The sequence below is a fragment of the Heterodontus francisci genome, chromosome 15 (genome assembly GCF_036365525.1).
Source record: "Heterodontus francisci isolate sHetFra1 chromosome 15, sHetFra1.hap1, whole genome shotgun sequence".
Lineage (NCBI taxonomy): Eukaryota > Metazoa > Chordata > Chondrichthyes > Heterodontiformes > Heterodontidae > Heterodontus > Heterodontus francisci.
This window is the reverse complement of record NC_090385.1, coordinates 3,685,821-3,695,761: the sequence shown is the minus strand read 5'-3', so window position 1 is coordinate 3,695,761 and position 9,941 is coordinate 3,685,821. Positions and strand designations below refer to the sequence as shown.

The window sequence follows — 9,941 nt, the reverse complement described above, 5'->3', positions numbered from 1 at the left end:
AGTGGCAGGAAACAGAGGTAATTGTTGGGTGTTTTAGCGACTGGAGGGCTGTTTCCAGTGGCGTTCGCAGGGCTCAGTACTGGGTCCCCTGCTTTTTGTGGTATATATTACCGATTTGGATGTAAATGTAGGGGGCATGATCAAGGACTTTGCGGATGACACCAAGATTGGCCGTGTGGTAGATAGTGAGGAGGATAGCTGTAGGCTGCAGGTAGATATTGATGGTCTTGTCAGATGGACAGAAAAGTGGCAAATGGAGTTGAACAGGAGAAAGTAAAGGCCTGCTACCCGACCCGAACCCGATGGGACCCCGATGACATGTGTCGGGTTGGGGTCGGGTTGGGTCGCACTTCCGAGTCCGGCATTCGGGCTCGGCTCGGGTCAGACACGCTCTATCACAGGTAAGTGGCTCCACTGTTAATGCAATTTTTTGACTAGAAAGGTGGTTTTTTAACAGTTATTTTAAGCTTGTGCAGATCAGCAACAAAGTGAAAAACGGAAGGTCAGTTAACTGATGGTCTGGTCGGGGGCGGGAAAAAAATGGAAGGACTTGGGCTGGATTGGGCTTGGGGTTGGATGTGGTTTAGTCGGACTCGGGTCGAGTTTTTTTTTGCAGACCCTCGCAGGCCTTTACAGAGAAGTGTGAGGTGATGCATTTGGGGAGGTCAGACAAGGCAAAGGAATACACGATTAATGGGAAAATACTGAGAGGTGCAGAGGAAGTGAGGGACCTTGGAGTGAATGTCCAGAAATACCCGAAGGTAGCAGGACAGGTCGATAAGGTGGTTAAGAAGGCATATGGGATCCTTTCCTTTATTAGCCGAGGTATAGAATATAAGAGCAGGGAGGTTATGCTGGAACTGTATAACTCATTGGTTAGGCCACAACTTGAGTACTGTGTGCTGTTCTGGTCACCTCATTACAGAAAGGATGTAATTGCACTAGAGAGGGTACAGAGGAGATTTACGAGGATGTTGCCAGGTCCTGGAAAATTGCAGCTTTCAGGAAAGATTGGATTGGCTGGGGTTGTTCTCCTTGGAACAGAGAAGGCTGAGGGGAGATCTGATTGAAATGTACAAAATTGTGAGGGGCCTGGATGGAGTGGAGGTGAAGGGTCTATTCACCTTAGCAGAGAGCTCAGTGACTAGGGGGCACAGATTTAAAGTGATTGGTAGAAAATTTACAGGGGAGATGAGGAATTTTTTTTTCACCCAGAGTTGAAACCCTCAACTCATTCAAAAGGAGTCTGGATATGCACCTCAGGACTGGAAGGTGGGATGAGGCTGGGTGGATCGTTTTTCGGCTGGCACAGACACAATGGGCCAAGTGGCCTCTTTCTGTGCCATAAACTTTCTATGATTCTCCGAATCTTGTGTATGAGACTGGAGTTAGACACAACACAATAAACAGGTGGATGGATCATGTTCCCAGAATGAGAACATCACTGGGGATTGAAATGTTGTTTGTTAATGAAAGCTAATTCGAAGTGCAGACAATCCTTCAGGTTTTAAAAACTGCTACTTGTTATTAATGTAATCAGCTATCAAATATCAGCCGTCTGACATTCTTCATGTATTTGCATGTACTCATAAATCAAGAATAATTTCAAGTCAGGAGTTTGAAAGTCATGCTGAATTAAATTTAAATTTCTCGTGAAATTGATGGGATTTGATGTTTTATATTCCTGTCGTTTCATTGAAATTAAAGTGTGGAATTATTGATCCTGACACCTTTTAAAGACAAAGCGGATGGAATTCACAGCGAGTCTCTCCCAAACCCTTGCACCCCCTCCTCCTCCCAAGCAAACACAGACACAAAACCAGGGCGAAGGACATCAGGACTTAGCACAAGATATTGTCCAGGAGCAGAGGTTGGAATCTGTGTCTCAGTCCCAGTGTTTATCAAGCTGCTCCCTCCCAGTGATGCAGCTGAAGGTCTGAGGTGTGGGCTGGATTTAAAAAGATTGCCCACTGCCAGGTGGAATGAAAGTGGAGCCGGATTGCGCTGCTCCGCCTGTGAACACTGCTGATCCGGATCTGAGCTTCACCGCGGACAAGCTGTGAACACAGGAGGCTGAGAGCAGGTAAATCACCAGCAATTCACACCCCACTTGCAATGCAGAGCAAAGCTGCTGACTTCACCCACCCGTCCTTCTCATTTATTATTAAATCCGCTTCGAACTTCACCTCCTGAGGCTGCGATTTCTCAGAGATTTTCAGCATCGTTTCGCCTTTTGATATTAGGCTGGAATTGGATGATTCCGACAGAAAACCGCAGTTGGGAGTCATTTTGAAAATAAATTCGCTGAATGGGGAGGGAGGAGGGAGTTGGAGGTGAGGAGGGAGGTTGGGGGGTGGAGGGAGGTGGAGGTGAGGAGGGAGGTTGGGGGGTGGAGGTGAGGAGGGAGGTTGGGGGGTGGAGGGAGGTTGGGGGGTGGAGGTGAGGAGGGAGGTTGGGGGGAGGAGGTGAGGAGGGAGGTTGGGGGGGAGGAGGGAGGTTGGGGGTGGAGGTGAGGAGGGAGGTTGGGGGGTGGAGGTGAGGAGGGAGGTTGGGGGGAGGAGGGAGGTTGGGGGGTGGAGGTGAGGAGGGAGGTTGGGGGGAGGAGGGAGGTTGGGGGGTGGTGAGGAGGGAGGTTGGGGGAGGAGGGAGGTTGGGGGGTGGAGGTGAGGAGGGAGGTTGGGGAGGAGGGAGGTGGAGGTGAGGAGGGAGGTTGGGGGGTGGAGGTGAGGAGGGAGGTTGGGGGGTGGAGGGAGGTGGAGGTGAGGAGGGAGGTTGGGGGGTGGAGGTGAGGAGGGAGGTTGGGGGGTGGTGAGGAGGGAGGTTGGGGGGTGGAGGTGAAGAGGGAGGTTGGGGGGTGGAGGGAGGTGGAGGGAGGTGGAGGTGAGGAGGGAGGTTGGGGGTGGAGGTGAGGAGGGAGGTTGGGGGGTGGAGGTGAGGAGGGAGGTTGGGGGGTGGTGAGGAGGGAGGTTGGGGGGTGGTGAGGAGGGAGGTTGGGGGGTGGAGGTGAGGAGGGAGGTTGGGGGGAGGAGGGAGGTGGAGGTGAGGAGGGAGGTTGGGGGGAGGAGGGAGGTTGGGGGGTGGTGAGGAGGGAGGTTGGGGGGAGGAGGGAGGTTGGGGGTGGAGGTGAGGAGGGAGGTTGGGGGGAGGAGGGAGGTTGGGGGTGGAGGGAGGTTGGGGGGAGGAGGGAGGAAGGTGGAGGTGAGGAGGGAGGTTGGGGGGTGGAGGTGAGGAGGGAGGTTGGGGGGAGGGAGGTGGAGGTGAGGAGGGAGGTTGGGGGGTGGAGGTGAGGAGGGAGGTTGGGGGGTGGAGGTGAGGAGGGAGGTTGGGGGGTGGAGGGAGGTGGAGGTGAGGAGGGAGGTTGGGGGGTGGAGGTGAGAAGGGAGGTTGGGGGGTGGAGGGAGGTTGGGGGGTGGAGGTGAGGAGGGAGGTTGGGGGGTGGAGGGAGGTGGAGGTGAGGAGGGAGGTTGGGGGGTGGAGGTGAGAAGGGAGGTTGGGGGGTGGAGGGAGGTTGGGGGGTGGAGGTGAGGAGGGAGGTTGGGGGTGGAGGTGAGGAGGGAGGTTGGGGGGGAGGAGGGAGGTTGGGGGGGAGGAGGGAGGTTGGGGGGTGGAGGTGAGGAGGGAGGTTGGGGGGTGGAGGTGAGGAGGGAGGTTGGGGGGAGGAGGGAGGTTGGGGGGTGGAGGTGAGGAGGGAGGTTGGGGGGAGGAGGGAGGTTGGGGGGTGGAGGTGAGGAGGGAGGTTGGGGGGTGGAGGTGAGGAGGGAGGTTGGGGGGGAGGAGGGAGGTTGGGGGGTGGAGGTGAGGAGGGAGGTTGGGGGGAGGAGGGAGGTTGGGGGGTGGAGGTGAGGAGGGAGGTTGGGGGGAGGAGGGAGGTTGGGGGGTGGTGAGGAGGGAGGTTGGGGGGAGGAGGGAGGTTGGGGGGTGGAGGTGAGGAGGGAGGTTGGGGGAGGAGGGAGGTGGAGGTGAGGAGGGAGGTTGGGGGGTGGAGGTGAGGAGGGAGGTTGGGGGGTGGAGGTGAGGAGGGAGGTTGAGGGGTGGAGGTGAGGAGGGAGGTTGGGGGGTGGAGGGAGGTGGAGGTGAGGAGGGAGGTTGGGGGGTGGAGGTGAGGAGGGAGGTTGGGGGGTGGTGAGGAGGGAGGTTGGGGGGTGGAGGTGAGGAGGGAGGTTGGGGGGTGGTGAGGAGGGAGGTTGGGGGGTGGAGGGAGGTTGGGGGGTGGAAGTGAGGAGGGAGGTTGGGGGGTGGTGAGGAGGGAGGTTGGGGGGTGGAGGTGAGGAGGGAGGTTGGGGGGAGGAGGGAGGTGGAGGTGAGGAGGGAGGTTGGGGGGAGGAGGGAGGTTGGGGGGTGGAGGTGAGGAGGGAGGTTGGGGGGAGGAGGGAGGTTGGGGGGTGGAGGTGAGGAGGGAGGTTGGGGGGAGGAGGGAGGTTGGGGGTGGAGGGAGGAGGGAGGTTGGGGGGAGGAGGGAGGAGGGTGGAGGTGAGGAGGGAGGTTGGGGGGTGGAGGTGAGGAGGGAGGTTGGGGGGGGAGGAGGGAGGAGGGAGGTGGAGGTGAGGAGGGAGGTTGGGGGGTGGAGGTGAGGAGGGAGGTTGGGGGGTGGAGGTGAGGAGGGGGGGAGGAGGGAGGTGGAGGTGAGGAGGGAGGTTGGGGGGTGGAGGTGAGGAGGGAGGTTGGGGGAGGAGGGAGGTTGGGGGGTGGAGGTGAGGAGGGAGGTTGGGGGGAGGAGGGAGGTTGGGGGGTGGAGGTGAGGAGGGAGGTGGAGGTGAGGAGGGAGGTTGGGGGGTGGAGGTGAGGAGGGAGGTTGGGGGGTGGAGGTGAGGAGGGAGGTTGGGGGGGTGGAGGTGAGGAGGGAGGTTGGGGGGTGGAGGGAGGTGGAGGTGAGGAGGGAGGTTGGGGGGTGGAGGTGAGGAGGGAGGTTGGGGGGTGGTGAGGAGGGAGGTTGGGGGGTGGAGGGAGGTGGAGGTGAGGAGGGAGGTTGGGGGGTGGAGGTGAGGAGGGAGGTTGGGGGGTGGAGGGAGGTTGGGGGGTGGAGGTGAGGAGGGAGGTTGGGGGGTGGAGGTGAGGAGGGAGGTTGGGGGGGGGGGAGGGAGGTTGGGGGGGAGGAGGGAGGTTGGGGGGTGGAGGTGAGGAGGGAGGTTGGGGGGTGGAGGTGAGGAGGGAGGTTGGGGGGAGGAGGGAGGTTGGGGGGTGGAGGTGAGGAGGGAGGTTGGGGGGTGGAGGTGAGGAGGGAGGTTGGGGGGGAGGAGGGAGGTTGGGGGGTGGAGGTGAGGAGGGAGGTTGGGGGGAGGAGGGAGGTTGGGGGGTGGAGGTGAGGAGGGAGGTTGGGGGGAGGAGGGAGGTTGGGGGGTGGTGAGGAGGGAGGTTGGGGGGAGGAGGGAGGTTGGGGGGTGGAGGTGAGGAGGGAGGTTGGGGGAGGAGGGAGGTGAGGAGGGAGGTTGGGGGGTGGAGGTGAGGAGGGAGGTTGGGGGGTGGAGGTGAGGAGGGAGGTTGAGGGGTGGAGGTGAGGAGGGAGGTTGGGGGGTGGAGGGAGGTGGAGGTGAGGAGGGAGGTTGGGGGGTGGAGGTGAGGAGGGAGGTTGGGGGGTGGTGAGGAGGGAGGTTGGGGGGTGGAGGTGAGGAGGGAGGTTGGGGGGTGGTGAGGAGGGAGTTTGGGGGGTGGAGGGAGGTTGGGGGGTGGAAGTGAGGAGGGAGGTTGGGGGGGGTGAGGAGGGATGTTGGGGGGTGGAGGTGAGGAGGGAGGTTGGGGGGTGGAGGGAGGTGGAGGTGAGGAGGGAGGTTGGGGGGAGGAGGGAGGTTGGGGGGTGGAGGTGAGGAGGGAGGTTGGGGGGAGGAGGGAGGTTGGGGGGTGGAGGTTTGGAGGGAGGTTGGGGGGAGGAGGGAGGTTGGGGGTGGAGGGAGGAGGGAGGTTGGGGGGAGGAGGGAGGAGGGAGGTGGAGGTGAGGAGGGAGGTTGGGGGGTGGAGGTGAGGAGGGAGGTTGGGGGGAGGAGGGAGGAGGGAGGTGGAGGTGAGGAGGGAGGTTGGGGGGTGGAGGTGAGGAGGGAGGTTGGGGGGTGTAGGTGAGGAGGGGGGGAGGAGGGAGGTGGAGGTGAGGAGGGAGGTTGGGGGGTGGAGGTGAGGAGGGAGGTTGGGGGAGGAGGGAGGTTGGGGGGTGGAGGTGAGGAGGGAGGTTGGGGGGAGGAGGGAGGTTGGGGGGTGGAGGTGAGGAGGGAGGTTGGGGGAGGAGGGAGGTGGAGGTGAGGAGGGAGGTTGGGGGTGGAGGTGAGGAGGGAGGTTGGGGGGTGGAGGTGAGGAGGGAGGTTGGGGGGGGTGGAGGTGAGGAGGGAGGTTGGGGGGTGGAGGGAGGTGGAGGTGAGGAGGGAGGTTGGGGGGTGGAGGTGAGGAGGGAGGTTGGGGGGGTGGTGAGGAGGGAGGTTGGGGGGTGGAGGTGAGGAGGGAGGTTGGGGGGAGGAGGGAGGAGGGAGGTGGAGGTGAGGAGGGAGGTTGGGGGGTGGAGGTGAGGAGGGAGGTTGGGGGGTGGAGGTGAGGAGGGAGGTTGGGGGGTGGTGAGGAGGGAGGTTGGGGGGTGGAGGTGAGGAGGGAGGTTGGGGGGAGGAGGGAGGAGGGAGGTGGAGGTGAGGAGGGAGGTTGGGGGGTGGAGGTGAGGAGGGAGGTTGGGGGGTGGAGGTGAGGAGGGAGGTTGGGGGGTGGAGGTGAGGAGGGAGGTTGGGGGGAGGAGGGAGGAGGGAGGTGGAGGTGAGGAGGGAGGTTGGGGGGTGGAGGTGAGGAGGGAGGTTGGGGGGTGGAGGTGAGGAGGGAGGTTGGGGGGAGGAGGGAGGTGGAGGTGAGGAGGGAGGTTGGGGGGAGGAGGGAGGTTGGGGGGTGGAGGTGAGGAGGGAGGTTGGGGGGTGGAGGGAGGTTGGGGGGTGGAGGTGAGGAGGGAGGTTGGGGGGAGGAGGGAGGTTGGGGGGTGGGGTCTCCATCCTGCCCTAATTGGGGGCGGGGTGTTTTTGGGGGAGTCGGGGTGTCTGAAGTGGGAGAGTTGTGTAACTAGCTCTGCCACTGGGTATGGAAAACCAGAGCAACAACAGCAATTTGCATTGATGTAGCGTCCCTATGTAGTTAAAACATCCCAAAGGCGTTTCACAGGAGCCGAATCAAACAAAATTTGACACCGAGCCATAAAAGGAGATAATACCAAAAGGCTGGTTGGTTTTAAGAAGCATCGTAAAGGAGGATAGAGAGGTGGAGAGGTTTATGCAGGGAATTCCGGAGCTTAGGGCCCGGGCAGCTGAAGGCACGGCCACCAATGGTGGAGCGATGGGAATCAGGGAGTACATGAGAGGGCAGAATTGGAGAAGCTGAGAGATCTCGGAGGGTTGTGGGGCTGGAGATTACAGAGCTACTGAGGAGTGAGGTCATGGAGCATTTCAAAACAAGAATGGGAATTTTAAAATCAAGGTGTTACTGGACTGGGGTCAATTTAGGTCATCGAGCATGGGAGTGATGGGTAAGTGGGACTTGATGTGAGTTAGGATACAGGCAGCAGAGTTTCTGGAGGGTAGAATGTGAGAGACCTGCCTGGAGTGCATTGGAATAGTCAAGTCTAGAGGTAACAAAGAAATGAAGTTGTGTTTCAGCAGTAGATGAGCTGAGGCAGGGCAAAGTCAAACAATTTTATGGAAATGGAAATAGACACTCTTAGTGATGGAGTAGATATGTCATCAGAGGCTCAACCCAGGGTCAAACACAACACAAGGCAGTTGCCAGGGAGAGGGATGGATTTGTTGGTTGGGGAATGGAGTTTGTGGCAGGGACTGAAGACAATGTCTTTGATGTGAAGAGCTGGGTGGGGGATGGTGGGGGGGGTTAGGTCAGTAATCAGCTCTGTGATGGGATCTCACTGGATGGGGTGGGGGTTAGGGAGACTGAGAGGATGGGTCAGTAACCAGTTTGGTGATGTGGTGTCATGTGATTTCAGGTGAACCTGGGCTTGAACTGTGGGAAGCCCACGGAGCAGAAATGACAAGAGAGGCTCCCAGAGCCAGCCAGGATTCCCAGGATGGAAGGAGAGTCTGGGAATGATCCGCCTGCTCAGAGTTATTGGGACCAATTTGAAGAGGGTGTTTCTCTGTGGGTGGAAGGGCTTGGGGAGGGAGGTCCCTGATTACTCGGGGAGAGATGGCTGCGCTCACACTCCACAGTAATGCCACCAACTCCACCCTTTGGGCCGGTGCTCGGAGCCCAACTGCAGAGGACATGTTGAGGATTGTCCTGGTCTCAACCATCTTTTGCACCTCGCTATTTGGGAACACAGTGGTGCTGATGGTGTTCCAGAGGAAGTCCCAGTTGCTACACATGGCTAACCGTTTTGTTTTTAACTTGCTGCTGGTTGACCTGCTGCAGACGGTTATGGTGATGCCTTTGGTGATTGTGGGCAGTGTTCCTGGGATCCAGCCACTGAACAGGGGTCTCTGCAAGGTTTTGGTGGTCTTAATGCATCTCTTTGCATTTGCTGGTGTCAATACCATAGTGGTGGTCTCCATTGATAGATACCTGGCTATCATCCATCCCCTGTCCTATGCCACACGAATGACTCCCAGGAGAGGCAACAACCTGATTGTTTTTACTTGGCTGCTCGGTACAGCCCAGAGTACACCCCCTCTCTATGGATGGGGGCAGGTGGGCTTTGATGGTCACAACTTCTGTAGCCTTGTCTGGTCATCTAGTCCCTCCTACACCCTGCTAACCACACTCTTCACCTTCTGGATGCCAGTCTGTATTATGCTGGGCTGCTACTGGATGGTGTTCAGGGCAGCTCGAAGGCAGAATGCTTTGGTTCATCCGACCCATCCCAAAATCCAACCAAGGGGTTTGGATTTGACCAACACTTCCATTTCCAGCTTGGGGGCCAGAGCTCGTCATCGCCGTTTTCATTGCTGCTGCAAAGCAGCTAGGGTGGTCTTTGTCATCATGTCCTCCTATATCCTCAGCATGGGCCCCTACAGCATCCTAAACACCATGGCCATCAACAGATCCAAGCCTCTGCCTCCCTGGCTCACCACCTTGGCTCTGATCCTCTTCTACTGCCAGTACTGCTTTCACCCTTACATCTATGGTTACATGCACAGGAGTGTCCGGCAGGAGTTCATCATTCTACTGTGTGGCTCTTGTTGCACGCAGCTGCATCCCAGGAATTCAGCACTGGACAGTTATTTCACCATGACAGATGGCAAGATTTTCCACTCGCATTTTTCGACAGGTGTTTCTCGAGTCTGTCCCCTGAAATCTTGGGAAGAAGCAACCATCTCTGCATTAACTCCCACGGTCATCCCTAGACCACAGAGTCCCAAAGGCTTTCGTAGGGAGACACTTTCAACCAGCTACAGTTCAGAAAATGAATTTAACCTCCTGCCCAGCCAACCATCTGACAAGGGAATGAAATAAAAACAAAACTGTCGCCCATCCACAGACAGCCAACCAATGAAGGACACCATTTATTTGTACAAATTGAATTTGTTTAAAATGTTAATACAATATCTGAATAATTGTAATACAGTTGTAGAGGAAAAACTTATTTTTTGTGGGTAGAAAATTGTGTAATTTTCTAATCAATGCTGGAATATTTCAAAGTGCAAATGTGTAATTTGTTAAATCGTCCAGAAATTACAGTCCTGGAAGTTACACAGTGGAACAACAACAAATTATATTTATATAGCACCATTAATGTAATAAAATGTCCAAAGGAGCATTATAAAACAAAATATGACACTGAACCACCTAAGGAGATATTAGATCAGATGACCAAAAGATTGATCAAAGATGTAGGTTTTAAGGAGCGTCTTAAAGGAGGAAAGTGCCATAGAGAGGGGGAGAGGTTTAGGGAGGGAATTCCAGAGCTTAGGGCCCAGGCAGCTGAAGGCACAGCCACCAATGGTGGAGCGATGAAAATCAGGGATGCTCAAGAGGCCAGA

At 57.7% G+C, this 9,941-nt stretch overlaps 1 protein-coding gene across 1 annotated transcript; it reads left to right on the top strand.

Moving 5' to 3' along the window:
• The first annotated feature begins 8,148 nt into the window (after positions 1–8,148).
• gpr101 (G protein-coupled receptor 101) lies at positions 8,149–9,414 on the top strand. The gene has a single exon (XM_068047903.1). The coding sequence runs from the start codon at positions 8,149–8,151 to the stop codon at positions 9,412–9,414; it is 1,266 nt and encodes a 421-aa protein (XP_067904004.1).
• The last annotated feature ends 527 nt before the right edge of the window (positions 9,415–9,941 follow it).

Excerpts from the sequence above, each read along its gene's own strand:
- gpr101 (XM_068047903.1), top strand. The coding sequence starts at position 8,149 with ATGGCTGCGCTCACACTCCACAGTAATGCCACCAACTCCACCCTTTGG.